Source organism: Thermothelomyces thermophilus, chromosome 4 (assembly GCF_000226095.1).
Source record: "Thermothelomyces thermophilus ATCC 42464 chromosome 4, complete sequence".
Lineage (NCBI taxonomy): Eukaryota > Fungi > Ascomycota > Sordariomycetes > Sordariales > Chaetomiaceae > Thermothelomyces > Thermothelomyces thermophilus.
In genome coordinates this window covers 2,090,177-2,107,336 of record NC_016475.1, presented here as the reverse complement: position 1 = coordinate 2,107,336, position 17,160 = coordinate 2,090,177, and the positions used below count along the sequence as shown (strand labels likewise).

At 57.2% G+C, this 17,160-nt stretch overlaps 4 protein-coding genes across 4 annotated transcripts; 2 read left to right on the top strand and 2 right to left on the bottom strand.

The window, feature by feature from the left end:
* The first annotated feature begins 624 nt into the window (after positions 1 to 624).
* On the top strand, positions 625 to 3,481 carry MYCTH_2139585 (glycoside hydrolase family 47 protein). The gene is made up of 6 exons (XM_003664071.1): positions 625 to 1,074; positions 1,271 to 1,443; positions 1,502 to 2,089; positions 2,174 to 2,664; positions 2,725 to 3,060; positions 3,126 to 3,481. Exons 1-5 carry the CDS (start codon positions 851 to 853, stop codon positions 2,812 to 2,814), a joined length of 1,566 nt encoding a protein of 521 aa, XP_003664119.1. The 5' UTR covers positions 625 to 850; the 3' UTR covers positions 2,815 to 3,060; positions 3,126 to 3,481.
* Positions 3,482 to 5,007: 1,526 nt separating this feature from the next.
* MYCTH_2081249 (uncharacterized protein) lies at positions 5,008 to 9,137 on the top strand (the record flags this gene model as incomplete). Its single annotated transcript, XM_003664070.1, has 10 exons — positions 5,008 to 5,062; positions 5,139 to 5,460; positions 5,534 to 5,968; positions 6,082 to 6,091; positions 6,669 to 6,989; positions 7,130 to 7,813; positions 7,883 to 8,087; positions 8,231 to 8,449; positions 8,547 to 8,634; positions 8,743 to 9,137. 10 exons carry the CDS (start codon positions 5,008 to 5,010, stop codon positions 9,023 to 9,025), a joined length of 2,622 nt encoding a protein of 873 aa, XP_003664118.1. The 3' UTR covers positions 9,026 to 9,137.
* Positions 9,138 to 9,644: 507 nt separating this feature from the next.
* MYCTH_2306567 (uncharacterized protein) lies at positions 9,645 to 11,692 on the bottom strand. The gene is made up of 9 exons (XM_003664069.1): positions 11,559 to 11,692; positions 11,319 to 11,447; positions 11,234 to 11,239; positions 10,999 to 11,153; positions 10,470 to 10,546; positions 10,318 to 10,414; positions 10,119 to 10,266; positions 9,837 to 10,067; positions 9,645 to 9,776 (listed from the first exon to the last, which is right to left on the bottom strand). Exons 1-8 carry the CDS (start codon positions 11,608 to 11,610, stop codon positions 9,841 to 9,843), a joined length of 891 nt encoding a protein of 296 aa, XP_003664117.1. The 5' UTR covers positions 11,611 to 11,692; the 3' UTR covers positions 9,645 to 9,776; positions 9,837 to 9,840.
* Positions 11,693 to 12,449: 757 nt separating this feature from the next.
* On the bottom strand, positions 12,450 to 16,926 carry MYCTH_2306564 (uncharacterized protein). Its single transcript, XM_003664068.1, has 2 exons — positions 12,967 to 16,926; positions 12,450 to 12,826 (listed from the first exon to the last, which is right to left on the bottom strand). The coding sequence occupies exons 1-2, from the start codon at positions 16,833 to 16,835 to the stop codon at positions 12,769 to 12,771; spliced, it is 3,927 nt and encodes a 1,308-aa protein (XP_003664116.1). The 5' UTR covers positions 16,836 to 16,926; the 3' UTR covers positions 12,450 to 12,768.
* Between the last annotated feature and the right edge of the window lie 234 nt (positions 16,927 to 17,160).

Here is a 17,160-nt window from a genome sequence, read left to right as displayed (position 1 = left end):
TGGCCAGTTGCTGTGGGAGAAGACGGAAATCACAACCGTTGCAACCTCGCCCACATAAATGCAACGGAAGCTTGAGTAGACAATTTTGGTCCGCAGTGCACTTACCTTGCCCCTCTGATGCAAGATGCTGAAGTTGGATGCGTATGGTACAGATTACGCTCGGCTGGGTGGTGAATCCCGTCCCTGCAGTCAGTGAGTTACCTGGGTCACCTCATGTCTGCTGCCAGCTGAGTGGCACACACCGCCATGCTTTCCAGGTTCCCCTCTCTCTCTCTTCATCTGGATCACTCATCTGGATCACCAGGGCACCAGCGGTATCCGAGCGCCTGCCTTTTTTAGGCAGGTATCTGGGAAACGGACCAATCACCTCGCTGGTACCGGCGCCGAGCCAAGAAGGAGGGGTGGCAGCCCTTCACTAAGATCGGCGTCCGAGCAGGACCTTGCTGTGGACCGAGACATTCCTCGTGCCTGCCTTGTGTCCCGGTTGAGCTGTGTGTTTTGTTATTGTCACGGTTGTTGGTTTCCAGGTTGTGTTCGCTGTACGGACGATGTATGTATTAGTACATACATACAAGGCTTCTTTCCGAGGATCTGCTCTGTTCACTGTCAATCTCCAGGGTATAGACTACGGATTAGGGGTGCCACCTTCTCAGTAAAAGCTGAACCTTAACCCCAGACCGATTTGATTTGATTGAGCTCCTCGTTTTTCTCTTCCTTCGATTATCTATTTAAATACGCGCTCCTGGCATGCGCGTACATACGTGAGCGCAGGGTTGGCACTTGCTATCCGCGGTTTTGGTGAGGTATTGATCGGTTATTGGCCTTTTTGTGGCGCGGGTCAACAAGCGCCATGCGTGGTCTTTCTGTTGCTGGGGCAAGTGCTGCCGCCAGTCCCCTTTTGCTTGGCCTAGCTGCTGCTGCACCTCACAAACAGCGCGCTCCGCAGTATGTCGTTAACAAGCAACGCGCCGACGAGGTTAAGGAAGCTTTCCAGGTGTCTTGGGATGGTTATTACAAATACGCTTTCCCTCACGACTCGTTACGGCCCGTGTCCAACACATTCGCGGATGACAGGTAATTAGGCAGGGACTTTACTTTTTTTGTTCCTTCCATTCGTTCCTCTTACTATTTTTCTTTTCTTTTCTTTTCTTTTTTTTTTTTTTGCTTCTTTCTATTTATTTATTCAAAGCTATTCATTTATTTATTGCTGTGTTTGAAGAAGGTGAAGAGGGCGGAGGTTTGATAACTGCTAACTAGAGACGGCCGATAGAAATGGATGGGGTGCGAGCGCTGTCGACGCGCTCAGCACGGCGCTGGTCATGGAGAACTGGGATGTCGTGAACCAGATATTGGAGTACATCCCAACCATCAACTTCGACAACACCACCACCGAAGTGTCCCTGTTCGAGACCACGATTCGATATCTCGGTGGACTGGTGTCCGGTAGGGCTCGTCCCTCTACATAATATGCGCGGTCTCTGGCTCATGTAGTTTATTTCAGCCTACGACATCATAACCAACAGCCTCAGTCTGGGCATCCAAAAACAGCCGGACGTAGAAGCCATCCTGACTCAGGCGAAGCGGCTGGCCGACAACCTTAAAGTTGCCTTCGACACGCCCAGCGGCGTTCCGGACAACAGCCTCTACTTCAACCCACCACGGAAGGGCGGATCAACGACGAACGGCCTCGCCACCACCGGCACCTTGATCCTTGAGTGGACACGCCTCAGCGACCTGACCGGGGACTCTGAATATGCGGAGCTGACGCAAAAGGCGGAGTCCTACCTGCTGCACCCCGAGCCGGCGCTGGGCGAGCCATTTCCCGGCCTGCTGGGGACTAACATTCGAATCGAGGACGGGAAGTTTGAAGACGGCAACGGCAGCTGGGGCGGCGGAACCGACAGCTTCTATGAGTATCTCATCAAGATGTATATTTACGACCCCGAGCGGTTTGCCGAGTACCGCGACCGCTGGATCGCCGCGGCCGACTCGTCCATTAAGTACCTCGTCTCGCACCCGACCACGAGGCCGGAGCTGACGTTCCTCGCTCTGTGGCGGGGCAAGGAGCTGCGGTTCTCATCTCAGCATTGTGAGCAACCCAACCCCTACTTACCCACTTCCCCCCCCTTTTTTTTTTTTTTTTTTCCCATACTCATCAGTTTTTCAACCGAAGTGGCCTGCTTCCACGGCGGCAACTTCATACTTGGCGGCCTCACGCTCGGCGAACAGGCGTACACGGATCTCGGGCTCGCGCTCGTCGAAGGCTGCCACGCGACGTACGTGGGCACGGCGACGGGAATCGGGCCGGAAGTCTTCGCTTGGCAGGACTCGCAGCTGCCGCTCAACGCGAGCAATAACCAGCCGCCTCCAGAGGACCAGACCGCTTTCTACGAGAAGTCGGGTTTCTGGATCACCAACGGCCATTACGTGCTGCGGCCCGAGGTCATCGAAAGCTACTACTACGCCTACCGCGCAACCGGCGACACCAAGTACCAGGACTGGGCCTGGGACGCATTCCAGAGGATCAACAAGACATGCCGCGTGGGGAGCGGATTCTCGAGCATCAAGGACGTGAATGCTCCAGACGGGGGCGGATTCGACGACTTCCAGGAGAGCTTCTGGTTTGCCGAGGTGCTCAAGTATAGCTATCTGATCCATGCCGAGGTGAGTTGGCTGACAATCGGTGTTCTGGGCCGACTCTCAGCTAAACCACGATGGGAACAGGATGCTCCGTGGCAGGTCAAGGCCGATAACACGAACGAGTACGTGTGGAACACCGAGGCGCATCCGATACGGGTGGCTGGAGGGAAATAAGAGAGACCAGAGTCTCGGGTTCATGCCTGGGTGGCATTTTTGGATCCAAGAGGTAGTTAGGAATATTATTTGAAACATTGGTAATAAGGCAACATTGAATTTTTCTAGGTAAGGTATAATTAAACATTGTCTCCCGTTACTTACGTCTCTCATTCGACGACGTAATCAGCTGAGCACCTGCTGGGTCCATGTCAGGACTCCCAATTACTATTCGGTTTGTTAAGATTGGACTATGTGTAAAGGTCTCTAGATAGTAATTAATAGTTTATCAGTGCCTGATCAAATGTTTCACTTTTAGAGTGACGGCGTACTTGGCCAAGTTATCCTCCTCCATTCACCATTTCATTTCCGCTGATTACGTGTTTCCCTTTCACGCACCGCCCTCACGCTTGGCATACTCGTCCTCTATGGCTTCCTCGTAGCGCCGGTCTGCCTCCTTCTCGGCTTCCGTCTTGGGCCTGGTGATGCCCGCGCCGGTGTTGACTCCGGCGCCGGTCGGCGGTGCTTGGGTCCTCTCCGAGCCTGAATGCTGAGTTTGGGTCTGGGTGCCCAAGTCGTGGCCTGTGGAGGAGGCGGTAGAGGTCTGGTGCGGCATTTTTTTTGTCCAAATGGATGACAGATAAAGGTTATCGAAACGGTGTCTTGAGTGTTGGTGTTTTGGTGCGAGTTCTTGCTTTTGGGTTAATTATTCCAAATACTTTTCGTGATGCTAATTTACTCGGAGGCTGCAGGTTTAATTAATACTGTGTTATCTGTATATGCGTGTTAGGCGCTTGGCAGTGGCGGGGTGCTTGTGGCGAGGCCGCGCACCTGCTATGGAGTTTACACGTGCGACGCCGAGAGTAGTCCTCTAGAAAGAGCGAGGGTGGTATAATTATTTAAGTAAGAACCTATATTAATTCCTTTTTCGGTTCGGGTGTTGAGATGCGAGCTCAGACGTTAGTTATAGCTAGATACTTATAATCCTTGGTAGCACGAATATTTCAACCTCGCACCCTTCGTAGGTGATGCCGGACTGTCAACGGCATGAAAACTGAAGGTACCTAGGTACCTAGACTGGCGAGCAGTCAATGAAGGAGCCTCAGGTCGACAGATCACATGTAGGCATCGGGCCGAGAAGTTTTTGGGCAGTAACCTAATAAACCCAGATCCCTTTTTTATTCAGGGAGGCTTGTTAGGATGCTCGTCGATCGCGCGGATGAATATGTGGTCAAGCAGGCATGTATGCCGATATACGGACCCGTACCTTGGCCGAGGTCAACTGGCTAGAGGACTCGGTTCGCGGTTCCCAGTTGGAAATACTCTTCTCTCTTTTGTGGGCTCACATAAAGGTTGCCTACCTTTCGTTTGTTGGATTCAGCGAACGCTTTGAAAGAGAGTATCGTGTAGCCGACGGCAACCTCGGATGATCGGTTTATCTACGCTTTTCATTTCTTTTTTCACAAAGTGGCGCCGAAAAAAAAAGCCTCTAGGAGCGCGAGCGAGATGCGTATTTTCCCTCTGTGCTACGATTCGCTCCTGAGGCACCGCTAAAGGGGAGAACTTACATAGCCCAGAGCATTATCGGAGAGAGAGAGACGACCCGAGCTTTGTTCATGATTACGCAACACTCCAAAGCACCTGATTCGTGCAGCACGCACATAGTTACTGCAAGTACTATGTATGCAGTGCGTGCCTGTGGAATACTCCTTCGTGCGCAGTAAATGTACCCACTGGCACGTTCTAGCAGGTGGGCCCAGGCGTAGTTAATTGGTAATCGACCCACAGCCGGCTTCGCGCTGCGGCTGCATTGACGCAATCCGTTCGCTCGGTTAGCCAAAGGCGATTATTCAGATCGCAGTTGCGCTGACCAAATCTGAGATTGATTGCTTAGACAAATTCGGACGGCGGCGACCGATCACGCAAGAACCGGCAGCAGCAGCAGCAGCTAGAGCGATGCTCGCAGCACGACATTGCCCACTCGCGGGGCAGGGCATATCAAGAGGCCCGGCCGCCCTTCAAGGTTCTGCTGCTGCTGTTGTTGCTGCCGCACCCGGTCCTCATTGTCATCGCCGCTTTCTTCAGACTTACAGTAACACAACCAATCGCGTGCCCAGTTCATCTCGACATATTATTGCTCGACTGTCCAGACCCGCCCAGCTGAGGACCATCTTCACCACCACCTCCCCTAAGCTTCAAGCTAGATCAGACGAAATGGCTGAACCCACCGGCCTCGTTGCCAAGTCGGGCATTGAACTCTTGACCTTTGGTGAGTTCTGGGCAGCCCGCTAGGATCCAATCCCTCATGTCGAACATGCAACTCATGCGGTAACAAACAACTCTAGGCACCCCTAACGGCTTCAAAGCTTCTATCCTGTTGGAGGAGCTGAAAGAAGCCTACGGCAAGGAGTACACCTACCAGTCCATCAACATCAGCAAGAACACCCAGAAGGAGCCCTGGTACACGGCGCTCAACCCCAATGGGCGCATCCCGACCATCATCGACCACGATCGCAACGGCTTCGCCGTCTTTGAGGGGTTGGCCATCCTGACCTACCTCACGCGCCACTATGACCCGGAGTACAAGTTCAGCTTTCCGGTCGACTCGGACGACTACTCGGTCGCCGAGCAGTGGATCTCCTGGCAACACGGCGGGATAGGTCCCATGTATGTTTCTTTTCTTTTTCCTCTTTTTTTTCCTGCCTCTCCATTCGGGCTGACAAGAATTGAAATGATAAAGGCAAGGCCAAGCGGGACACTTCCTCCGCGCGGCTCCTGAGAAGATCGCCTGGGGCATCACGCGCTACGTTGGCGAGACAGAGCGGCTGTACGGCATCCTCAACGCGCGGCTCGCCGATCGCGACTACATCGTTGGCCCGGGCAGGGGCAAGTACAGTATCGCCGACATCAGCTTGATTGGGTGGGTCAATGCCAGCCTGTACGCGGGCATCGACCTCGCGTCCCAGTTCCCCAACGTGAGGGCTTGGCTCGACAGGCTACTGGCGAGGCCGGCCGTGCAGAAGGGCCTCACCGTGCCTAGCGGGCAGCCGTCGCGCTTCAGCGTCCCCACCGCCGAGAGGGCTCTGAAGGGCGAGCCGGGGCTCGAGGACGTCAAGGATTCGTTGGAGGCGACGAAGAAGCTGGTCGCCGACGCGAAGGAGAAGTACAACTACAAGTATTCTTCGCCTTGAGAAGAAAAAAAATAAATGAGGATCTAGACGAGCGGTTTATCTCGGATCAGTCGTACGACTGAACGACAACTTGATAGAAAAGCATTAATCATGAAAGATTGTCAGAAGTGTATGAGGTCCTAAGGCACTAGCCACGAGCTAACCACACGGCGAGGGACGCTCGCTAAACGCATTGGCCATTTCCATTGTCTATATATAGTGCTCTTACTTTCTTGGGTAGTCTACAAGGCACTTTGTTGAACCTTCGAAGCCACCACTGCAAAGCCTCCTTCTGTTGTTTGAGTCTTCCAACTGCGTTTGACAAAGATCCAATAGATCCAATCATCTACCCGCTGAGCGGCATCGAAGCCTTGCACTCGCGCTGCTTTGGGTCGGCGGAGAAGGAAAGGAGAGAGGGCTGTGTGTGTGTTTGCGTGAGAGAGAGAGAGGGAGAGAGGATGAGTAGGAGAAAGAGAGCTTGGAGAGAATTAAATGCTGCAGGGATAGAATAAGCTCATGGAGCAAGCGGGGTATATACTACCGCCGAGAGTGGGGCATTCATATCTTATCGCGGCTGGCAAGAAGCTGGTTTCCCAAATTTTTCCCCCAAGTTGTTGGCACCCCTCTGGCTGGATCGGGTCCCCTACATAGAAATTGGTGCCGGGATCCAATTAACACACATACCCTACGTGCAACGCCATGAAGCGGAAACTGGACAAGAACGATGAGCCCGTGGCGGCCGCGCCCGAGCCCGAAACCGAGACCGAGCCCAAGACGGAAAGCAAGCCTAGCCAACCCGAGAAACAAGCAGCCGAAACGGAACCCTCGTTCGCCGAACTTGGCCTCGACCCGCGTCTGGTGCAGGCCATTGCAAAGCAGAACTTCGAAAAGCCCACCCTCGTCCAGCGCAAGGCCATTCCGCTCGCCCTGAAAGGACAAGATGTGCTGTGCAAAGCCAAGACGGGTTCCGGGAAGACGGCAGCCTACGTGCTCCCCGTTCTTTCCACCATCTTGAAGCGCAAAGCCGTACGTGAATCTCCACCCTGCGCTCCCCTCCTCTTCTCCTCCTTCCCTTCGTCCCCTTTTCCTCTTTCTTCCATTGGCGATTCGAAAACAACGCGCGACGATGTGACGCCCGGCCCGTTCCCTAACTCCCCGTCCCGCAGGTCGATCCCACCCCCTTCACCGCCGCGCTCATCCTCGTCCCCACCCGCGAGCTCGCCGACCAGGTCTTCAAGGCCATCGAGCAGTTCTCGGCCTTCTGCGCCAAGGACATCCACGCCGCCAGGCTGACCGAGAATGTGTCCGACGCCGTCCAGCGCTCGCTCCTCGCCAACGTCCCAGACGTGGTCGTCTCCACCCCCGCCCGCGCCTGGCACAGCGTCAGCTCGTCCGCCCTCTCCCTCGCGAAGCTGCAGCACCTCGTCCTTGACGAGGCCGACCTGGTACTGTCGTACGGCTACGACGAGGACATGGAGAACATCTCGCGCTCGCTGCCCAAGGGCGTCCAGACCATCATGATGAGCGCCACCCTGTCCGCCGAGCTGGACGCGCTCAAGGGCATCTTCTGCCGCAACCCGACCGTGCTGGATCTGCACGAGGAGTTCGGAGCCGAGGACGAGAAGCTGACACAGTTCTACGTCAAGTGCTCGGAGGAAGACAAGTGGCTGATCTCGTACCTCATCTTCAAGCTCCAGCTCATCAAGGGCCCCTGTCTCATCTTTGTCGCCGACATTGATCGCTCGTACCGGTTGAAGCTCTTCTTTGAGCAGTTTAGCATCAGGAGCTGCGTCCTCAACTCGGAGCTGCCGATCAATACTCGGATCAAGATCATCGAGGAATTCAACCGGGTGCGTACGGCTGGACCGACTACGGCCCACTTGGCGGTCCGCGCCATCAGAAGCTAACATTGTTTGTAGGGGATATACGACATCATTATCGCCTCGGACGAGAAGAGCGAGCTGTTTGGAGACGAGGCTGCGGATGCGGAAGAAGAAAAGAAGAAGAAGAAGCAGAAGCAGAAGTCGAATTCCAATGACGAGGCGGAGAAGAAGGACGAGGGCGCAGAGCAACCAAAGAAGAAGCGGCGGTATAAAAAGGACGAAGAATACGGCGTGTCTCGAGGTATATGCCTTCCAGGCGATCCATCAAACGCCTTTCTTTCCTTCCTCCGCTGACCAGACCCTTAGGCATCGACTTCAAGAACGTTGCTGCAGTGCTCAACTTCGATATGCCCACATCGGCTTCGTCCTACACCCACAGGATAGGACGCACCGCCAGGGCAGGGCGCGCCGGTATCGCGCTCTCCTTCGTCGTTCCCAAGGAACTTCATGGCAAGCACAAGCCAACCACCATCAAGAGCACCGAGAAGGACGAAAAGGTCCTGGCTAAGGTCATGCGCCAACAGGCGAAGCTCAACCGGAAACTGGAGCCGTACAACTTCAACAAGTCGCAGATGGAGGCCTTCAGATACCGCATGAACGATGGTGCGTCTTCCCCTCACACACGCCTCTTTCTCTTCCTCTTTTTCTCCCTCCATCTCCTCTGGAAGCCGCGTTCTAATACAATAGCCTCCGGGAACAGCACTGCGCGCCGTCACAAAGGTGGCGATCCGGGAGGCGAGGACGAAGGAACTACGGCAAGAGCTCCTGAGGAGCGAGGCGTTGAAGCGGTGAGTGGCTCCACAGAAATGTCTTCCCGCACGCGCGACTCAGCAGGCATGCCAGCGTTGCTTTGCGCCCAAACCAAGCTAACAACTGTTTTATTTTCCGTGCGTCAGCTACTTCGAGGAGAACCCGACCGAGCTCGCCCACCTGAGGCACGACGGGGAACTGGGCCATGCCACACGGCAGCAGCCACATCTCAAGCACGTCCCAGACTACCTGCTCCCGAAGGAAGGGAAGAAGGCGTTGGCGTCGGAGCAGATCGGCTTCGTGCCGCTCAAGAAGCTAGACGGGAAGGACAGGAGGCACCGAAAGGGCAAGCCCAAGGGCAGGTCGTTCAAGGTTGGCGGGAAAAAGGACCCGCTCAAGACGTTCAAGGTTCGGCGAAAGGCCAGGTGAAGAAGAGCTTGAGGCGAACCTTTTTTGTTTTGTTTTGTCCCATTGGTTCCCGGTTCTTGTATGGTACTTTTCTGAGTGGAGGCGCATCATTCATACCCAGGTCCTTGAAGCAAGCTACTTGTGCCTCTTTAATCTGTCGTGCTTGTTTAGGTGTTTCGTGCAAAGGATTCCCAATGTTCTAATGAGAGACGGCCAATGTAGTTGTCGGTGCACAATCAGTGTGCCAAGACCATCGTCAGGTTGACAGCAAGCTCATCAAGCGAGAAGCAGGTAGTGAGATAATCGTACATCATAGAGAAGCATTAGGCTAGGGCACAACCTGCTCTCGTCGGCATCGTACATCATAATTCCCAACCCCGCACACACCCCTAGCCCCAGCGCCGGCTAAACTGCGACAGAACCAAGGCAGCGGAGACAGGAAACCATAGGTGGCAGAACGGCGAAAAAGAAGACCGCAGACGACAGCACCATGGGCCGGTGACATAGCCAGCAGCGGCCAGAAACCACAAAGACACCCGACGGACCATTGCCCTGCCCGTGTTTGAGTATGACCGACAAGAGAAAAGAACCCGGAAAAAAAAACAAAAAAGAAAAAGAGGCACCTCCGTCATGATGGTTCCGATCATCGTGAAACCGATAGAGACTACGAAAGAGGAAACCAACAGCATCACAGCTCCTCTCCACTTCTGAAAGAAAGGGAATGAGAGGTATGGAAAGAAAAAGGAGAAAAAAAGAAGGATGATCCTTTCAACTGTGACCCAAAGCATTTTGTCAGAGGGATATTCGCCCTATAGGGAAACAACCAATTTACAATCCTAGTAACGCCGCTCGTAATCCCGGGGAGGCGGGTAGGGATCTCTCGCGTACGGGTCGCGCGGCGGGAAATCGGGCGGCGGGGGGCCTCGACGATCGTGGTAGCCCCGGCCGTTCATGTACGGATCGGGCGGAGGGTAGTCACGAGGTCCGCCGCGGTAGGGATCGTCGTAGCGGCCGCGCGGGTAGTCGTCAATCGGCGGTCCGCGACGCGGAGGCGAACGATAGCCTCCCCTCCTGTCATCATAATAGTCCCGACGAGGGGGAGGGGTTCGCTCACGGTATGTAGGCTCGCGATAACCATCCCGGCGCGGGCTATAGCCACGCGGCGGGCCGCGGCGGTCGTAGTCATCCACGGGAGGAGGAGGCAGATAACGGCGCGGAGAGCGTGATCGACCTCTGTCTCCCCTAGGGTAATCAGGCTGAGTCTGCGTTAGGATTAGCCGACAAGGATGGGGACACGGGGCAAGCAGGCATACGGCGGCAATGCAGGTCACGCGAACGTTCTTGAACTCGCGGCCGTCCAGCTTCTCGACCGCGGTCCTGAGGTCGGCAGCGGTCTCAAACTCCACAAAGCTGCGCGATGGTCAGCACTTGTTGGCCTGACGGATGCCACGGGTCCAAAACGCACCCTTCGGTGCCACCATTGCGGTTGGTCTCGGAGTAGACAACGTCAGCGCCGGACTGGCGAGCAAAGTCTTTCAGGTCCTAGAGCCAGAGTCCATGTAAGTTGAGATCCCGGAGTCGAGGTTGGCGGTCCCATGAGCCAGTCAAGTCCAGTGAAGCCACGAGTGCCAGACAACGGCGGCAGAGGGAACAGGTCGGGGGAGGACGACTGCCGGCTGGGAAGCGCCCCTCCAACGAGCCCGAAGCCACAGCCAAGAGAACCAGGAAAGAATGACGGGATGTGGGAGAGTGCTGAGCGCCAAAGAGCGGAGAGATGGTAGCCTCTGAAAAGCCTGCCGACCGGAAAAAGGCGGCCACCACAGCACTATTCCAGTAGGGAGATGAGGAGGCAAAGTCCAGACCGATAAACCAAACCGGGAGAAGGACGGGTTAGTCCCCGGGGAGAGACCAAGGGTTTGGCCGGTTCCAGGGCTTCAAGGGGGTGCATCCAGACTAGTCCGCGGAAAAACGAGATGGGAAGAGCTTGAACAGACCTGCCAGCTGGTATCATTGGGAAGTCCCGTGATTTGCATGCGATGGGGAGTGCGGCGCGGCCGGGGGGCACTGTTACGGTCATGCCCGTGTTCGCGATGGCGGGAGCCGCGTGCGAACTGGACGGTAAGGCGTTCTCCCATGAAGTCGGATCCGTCTTGAGCAATCGCCGTTAGCCAGGAAAGCGGGGTTCACGGTAACCAGGGTCTCCAAAGCGGAGTGGAACATCGAACGTACGGAAGGCTAGCGGGAGGCGCGCTTGAGTTAGCGAAGACGGCCGGCGGCGGATGGGTGGGAGGAGGACTCGGCAGAGGTGGCTCACCTGGAACAACATCCCTGGCATCCATGGCATCTTTGTATTCGATAAAGCCAAAACCGTTCATAAGCTTGATCTCCGTAATCTCGCCAGTGCCGTGCGTGGCGAAATGCGCCTCGACGTCGGCCTTGGTAGCTGGGAGGCCGTCAGTATCGAACAGTCGTTTGTTGCCCGCCGCCGATTGGGGGTCTCGCCGGGGAGCAGCCTTTGCCGTTGGTAGTCGGAAAGGCGATAACAAAAACTTACCATGCCGGGGCAGGTTGCCCAGGTAGAGGCGGGTTGACGACACCTCTGTCATTGTGTTCTTGATGGAGCGGCGATGGTGTGGGTTGGCAGGTTGAATGGGAAACACGCGAAGAAGACGTGGGGATTAGGAGTCGGGAAGGCAGCGAGGGTGGGGTTGAAGAGCGGAACCTGGAAACCTGGGAGCTTTGGACCAAAGCGAGCCTTGCGGCTAGCGGCTCAAGAACTGAGCGTGCAGCGACTTCCGTGCGGACACAAGCTGCGCAGAACTCCCAGATAGTCCGACCGATGGAGAAGGTATGAGGAGGGGGAGGGCGCAGCTGCAGCACGGATACTTGGGGCCAAGTTGTTGTGATGGAACGCGATGTTTTGGCGATGGAGAATGGGAAGAAAACTGGCAAGCGAAGGCTGCTGCCCAGAGGAGGAAGAAGACCCCACATGTAAGCGTCTCCGTGTGGAGAACCCAAGAACGGGAGCCCCACTGCTGGCGGCAGCACGAGAGCTTTGTATGACCCTGTTTCTGATGATGCCCAAGCAAACCGCGCTCTGCTCTCTTCATCCCATTTATTCGAGTTTCTTCCTACAGTCCAACTGATATATCGGGTGTGGAAAATCCCGACTCACCTGAGTCCAATCTCTCAGATAATAAAAGGAGACCTATGAATGAATATATTCTATCCCGCATTACGGATCCGTAAACTGCAAGCCAACTTTTTTACTGACCGAGAAGAGCGACCACATGTGACGGGCTCCGCCTTGAATGTACGGACGTACGGACTACGGATCCGTACATACATCGCGACCCACATCGCAGGGCTGCCTTGCATTAGCTGCGGTGGAAGTGTGCAGGAAACATAGCCTTGCAAAAGATGAGCTCAACCGCTTGAGAGAACGCTGTCTACTCTTTCAAACCCGTACTCTGTTTTCAAACGAGAGCTTGCTACAACCATTACTACAAAATTATCACTGTAACATGCATCATCCCTCTGGAAAGGGATGATGATCTTAGGGACAGGACCTCCAAAGCGTCGCACTAATTATATGACACCAGCTAGAATCCCCCCATCTCTTGGACATCGAAGCCCATCCCGGCGCCCGCCATGCAAGTTACCAGACAGACCCAACAACCCCGGAAGACAAACGATCCTCCTAATGGCCCATCAAATAATGACTGAAAGGAAAAGCACAACGCCATGGCAATGCAAGTCGTAATTCATTCCCCAAACAAGACATCGACAATCTCGTCCAACAGCGTAAACGCAAGGTGGGCACTAAAAAAAAAAAAAACGTCCACTGTCAGCCTTCAGGTGCAAAACAGGCAATCACATCCACCATTGGGCCACCAAAGAGAGTGTGAAACGTAAAAAAAAAAAAAAAAGGAATTTGGGGGGGGGGGGGGCAGAGAACGTACTTTAATCTTGCGTTGTTGAAAGCCGCAAACACCCGCCGACTCGCGGCCTGCGCGTTCACCCGGCCGACCACGCTCCCCACGAGGTCCGGCACCAGGGTGGCCAGCATCAAGCCGGCCTCGCTCCGCGTCCTCGCCTTCTCCGCCTCGGTCCTGGTCCTGGGCGCCTTGTTTGTCCTCGCCGACCCGTCGTCGTTGGGCCCCCCCCCGGGCCAGAGCGCGTCCCTCAGCAGGCCGACGTACCTCAGCAGCGCGTCCTCGCGGACCAGCAGCAGCCGCACGTTCTCGCGCAGCTTGCGCTCGATGGTGCCCCCCAGCAGCTGGTGCAGCACGACGACGACGGCGCGGCCGCGCAGCCAGTTGTTGCCCCGGTTGAGCTCGAAGATCTCGAGGAAGATGTCGCAGATGGGCTTGACGAACGGCTCCGCCTCCCCCTGGCCCTTGCTCTCCTCGAACGCGTTCAGCTCCGCCTCGGCCTCGGCCGCGTTCATCATGACGCCGCCCTCCGCCGACGCGGCGGCGGCGTCCCCCTCGGCAAGCGCGGCCAGCGGGACGTTGCCGAGCTGGCCGGCGGCGGCGGCGATCAGGCTCTGCCCGGCCAGGGAGAGCTGGTCCAGGACGGGGATGCTTCCGAGGATGTCCTCCATGCCGTCGGCGACCGAGTCGTAGATGCGCGTGATCATGTCCTTCTTGCTGCTGCTGCTGCTGTTGGCCGCGTCGTTCTGGTCGGAGGCGCCGCCCTGGGCGGGGTGAATGACGCTCTGCGAGAGGAAGGCGCGTAGTTCGCGGCTCCGACAGACTTCGGGAAGCAGGAGCAGCTCGCTGAGGTACTTCTCGAGCGCGACGCGGCGCTTCTGGAGGAACTCGTTCTGTAGCTTCATGACGACGCGACGGCGGGGGAAGTCGAGGTTGCGGACGGATGGATACCGCGAGCGCAGTTTCTGGTGCAGCTCGAGGAACTCGCTGTAGCGACGTGTGACGACCCAAGTCGCGGCGGGCATCCTCTCGCCGGCGTTGCGCGAGACTTCGATCACGTAGAAGGCGACTTCCTTGCCGTCGTCCTCGCGGCCGAGCTGGATGGACTTGATCTTGATGGTGGATCGCCCGTAGAGGCTGTTGTCGCTCTCTTGTATGACGTACTGCTGCCTCTGTAGCTCCTTGCGCCGGATCTCTCTTTGCAAGCTCGCCTTTGACTTGCGCAGGACCCTCAGCTCGGCCGTGTTGTTCGTCAGCTCGGCCTTTTTCAGCAGAGAGTCCACCACTGCTTCTTGGGCGATCAGCTTGTCGATGTCGTTAGTCAGCGCCGTGATGGCTTCCGCGAGGCCAAGATCGCCCGGAGCAGCCTCGTGCACGGCATCGGCGTCGTCGGCGTCCGCGTCGTCATCCAGATCAGAAGGCTCGTCCGAGAGGTACCTGTTCTCGTCTTCGAAGAGGTCATCGTCTTCAAAGACGCCAATCCGCGAAGCTGCGCTTACCAAGCCCAGCGAAGCCAAGCTGGGTTTCTCCTGGCCCTTCGCCGGTCGCTCAGCGTCCAGCGAGGCTCTACCAGACCGAGGAAGCTCGCCGGAGCGACGGGCGTCAAAAGACCCTCGGCTCGATCTGGGTTGCTCGGCAGGCCGAGGAACATCGAGCGAAGAACGGCTGGATCTCGTCAAGTCTACCGAGCCTCTGTTTGATCTTGACGCCGGGGCGGGCGATGCCCTCTGCTTAGGCGCGTCGCTCAGCGGGGAGAAGATGCTACTTCCGGCGTCGTCGTCTCCGAACAGCGACGCCCTGAGATCCTCGGCCGTTGACGGCTTGCTCTCCTCGAGGATATGATTCAGGGCCTGCTCCATGGCTTGGACGACCTTTGTGTCGAGCATCGGCTGCGCGGCGCTCACGTCCTGGTCGAGGCTCGCCATGGAATCGGCCAGCGTGTCGTCGCCCACCTCCTCGTCGGCGTCAGGTAGAGGAGGCGGGGAATGAGGCTCGCCTGCTGGTCGCCGCGGATCAAAGTCATTTCCGCCGTTAGTATTCAAGGCCTTGAGATCCGACGTCGATCCGGCCCGTCTGTTGTTGGGCCCCGCCTGTAATCTCGAGCCTAGGCGAGCCACAGGCGTCGGCCTGGAGGAGGGGCCATACGTGGTCGATCGCGGAAGGGAGGAGCCCGATCTTGGTCTCGCGTTCGCCAGGGTCGTGCGCTTGGAAGCCTCTTCTGCGGCCAATGCCTTGAAGAACAGATCGGACTGCTTGAAGTTCTGGAAATGCTTGGCGCGCATCTCCTCCAGCACTGCGCTCTGTGCTCGCAAGATGGCCCTGCGCGCCCTGTAGTACTGCTCGGGTGTGGCCCGTTTGCCGGCCCTGAGGAACTCTTGAATGACCAGTTTCGAGGAAGCAGGGACGTTCAGCTCCGGCCTACTCAAGTAAGCGGCATCGATCTGGGCGAGGTCGAGCCTGTCTGATTCCGTCCACGGGGGTAGCTGTAGCGGCAACTCCTCTCCTTCGGGCCCGTCGTCTTCGAGAGGGTTGCGGAAGCCATCCACGACGAGCCAGAATTGCACCAAGGGCATCAGCCGCTGCCGGTCCATGTATTCCATGAAGTAGGAGAGCGTCGAGGGGTCCCGTAGCACTTCGACCAGCGGCGCATTCTGCAGCCGAGACTCGCTCGGCACGGCGAGCTCTGCGGGTTGCTGGAGAGGAGGTCGGCGCCCGCCTCCGGCGGCCAGATGCTGCACTCTCTGATCCAGCATCCTCTTGCCGAGCTCCAACCGGCGCAGGTACACATGGTCCGCGTTCTCCTGCTGCGAGTCTCTCTTGAGCTGGCTGGCAACTTCGCTACGGAAACGCCGCGCGTCCGAGAGGTTATTGACCTTCCTGATGACCCTGATGAACTTTTCGAATCTCCGCTCGCTGTCTCCCGGCATCAGGCGAGGGAAGGCCACGGGCTTGCCGGCCTTCGGGGCCGGAGAGGCGTGCTCGTCCAGGGCGGCGCGGAGTCTCCGGACGGTGGAGCGGTCCTGGAGCGTGGCCCGCCCATAGTTCTCCATCAGCTGATTCCACGTGTCCGGGTCGGACAGCATCTGCATCACTGGGAACATGACGGCGCACGAGGTGATCTCTCGGATGAGTATCGACACCGCTCTCGAAGCAAGCATGTTTTCCGGCAGCACGACGGGTAGGATTTTCGACATTGTCTGTCGCAAGTAGTCCTGCTGGATCGTCTTTGTATCGGAGAAGGCCAGGCTCGCCGCCGGATGTAGCTTCCCCTCCCTGTACTTGGAAGCAATGGCCAGGTCCAGCTCCTCCGTCTCGGTGACGGACCGGTTCAGCTTACGCCCCCTGACCGACCGCTCGGCATCGTAGAAGTCGCGGAAGTGGGCCGTCAAGATGGGGACGAAGCGGGTGGTCAGCACCTCTGCGAGGTCCAGCCGCTGCAGCCGGTCGCGAACCCGGAGCAGGGCACATCGTATCGCCTTGTCGACCTCGTCGGTAAACACGGGGTTTTTGCTGATGTGCGAGTACCAGGACCGGATGAAGTCGCGGATGATGCACTCGAGGACCTCGTCGAGGGCGGCCGACAGCTTCGGATACTCGGGGCAGAGCGGCGTCTTGGTGTAGGCCTGGCGGCGTCGCAGGGCGGCGACTTCGGTCTTCCACGCGTCGGGGGCCAGAAAAGCGGCTGCCCTGGGGCGGTGTGATTGCCGAAGCTGGCGATGTCGTGGGCCGCGAGAGGTGAGAAGCACGAGGGCGAGCAGGCCAGCGACGGCGAGCAGCACACCGCCCACAAAGGCGTGGCCGGCCCAGCGCAGAGCGGGGAACCAATTGACGGCGTATCCCCAGGCGATGAAGCACGCGACGCCGGCAAGTGCTATGTCTCTCCCTCGGAGGGCCATGATCGGGGGCAAGCGGCGCGCAGCTGTCGTGGCCGCATGTTTCGATGCGCCCGCCTGCGATTCACTCGGCTGGTGGATTCGACTCCGGGTGCCTACTAGTAGTGTGGAGGGGCCTGGATCATACCTACAACAGTGCAACGCGCCGCCAACCGAGCGAGCTTGACCCTAACCCTGGAACAGCGCCGAAAGAACCGACCACTTGCACTCGGTCTTCCCGAGATTCAAGTTAAACAGCCCCTCTGCCTCATTCAAACCTCTTATTGATAAACCACCGAAAGTTGTCCTTGACTCTACCTAGAGAGTCTCTCAAAGTCATCCCTCCCCT

What these genes read in the sequence shown, in the direction of transcription:
- MYCTH_2139585 (XM_003664071.1), top strand. Translation starts at nt 851, where the DNA reads ATGCGTGGTCTTTCTGTTGCTGGGGCAAGTGCTGCCGCCAGTCCCCTT. An exon ending in AACACATTCGCGGATGACAG is followed by an intron (nt 1,075 to 1,270) that starts GTAATTAGGCAG and finishes GACGGCCGATAG; the next exon opens with AAATGGATGGGGTGCGAGCG. An exon ending in TCTCGGTGGACTGGTGTCCG is followed by an intron (nt 1,444 to 1,501) that starts GTAGGGCTCGTC and finishes AGTTTATTTCAG; the next exon opens with CCTACGACATCATAACCAAC.
- MYCTH_2306567 (XM_003664069.1), bottom strand. Translation starts at nt 11,610, where the DNA reads ATGACAGAGGTGTCGTCAACCCGCCTCTACCTGGGCAACCTGCCCCGG. An exon ending in CGCAATGGTGGCACCGAAGG is followed by an intron (nt 10,415 to 10,469) that starts GTGCGTTTTGGA and finishes ACCATCGCGCAG; the next exon opens with CTTTGTGGAGTTTGAGACCG. An exon ending in TTATCGCGAGCCTACATACC is followed by an intron (nt 10,068 to 10,118) that starts GTGAGCGAACCC and finishes ACAGGAGGGGAG; the next exon opens with GCTATCGTTCGCCTCCGCGT.
- MYCTH_2306564 (XM_003664068.1), bottom strand. Translation starts at nt 16,835, where the DNA reads ATGGCCCTCCGAGGGAGAGACATAGCACTTGCCGGCGTCGCGTGCTTC. An exon ending in TTCAACAACGCAAGATTAAA is followed by an intron (nt 12,827 to 12,966) that starts GTACGTTCTCTG and finishes TTTTTTTTTTAG; the next exon opens with TGCCCACCTTGCGTTTACGC.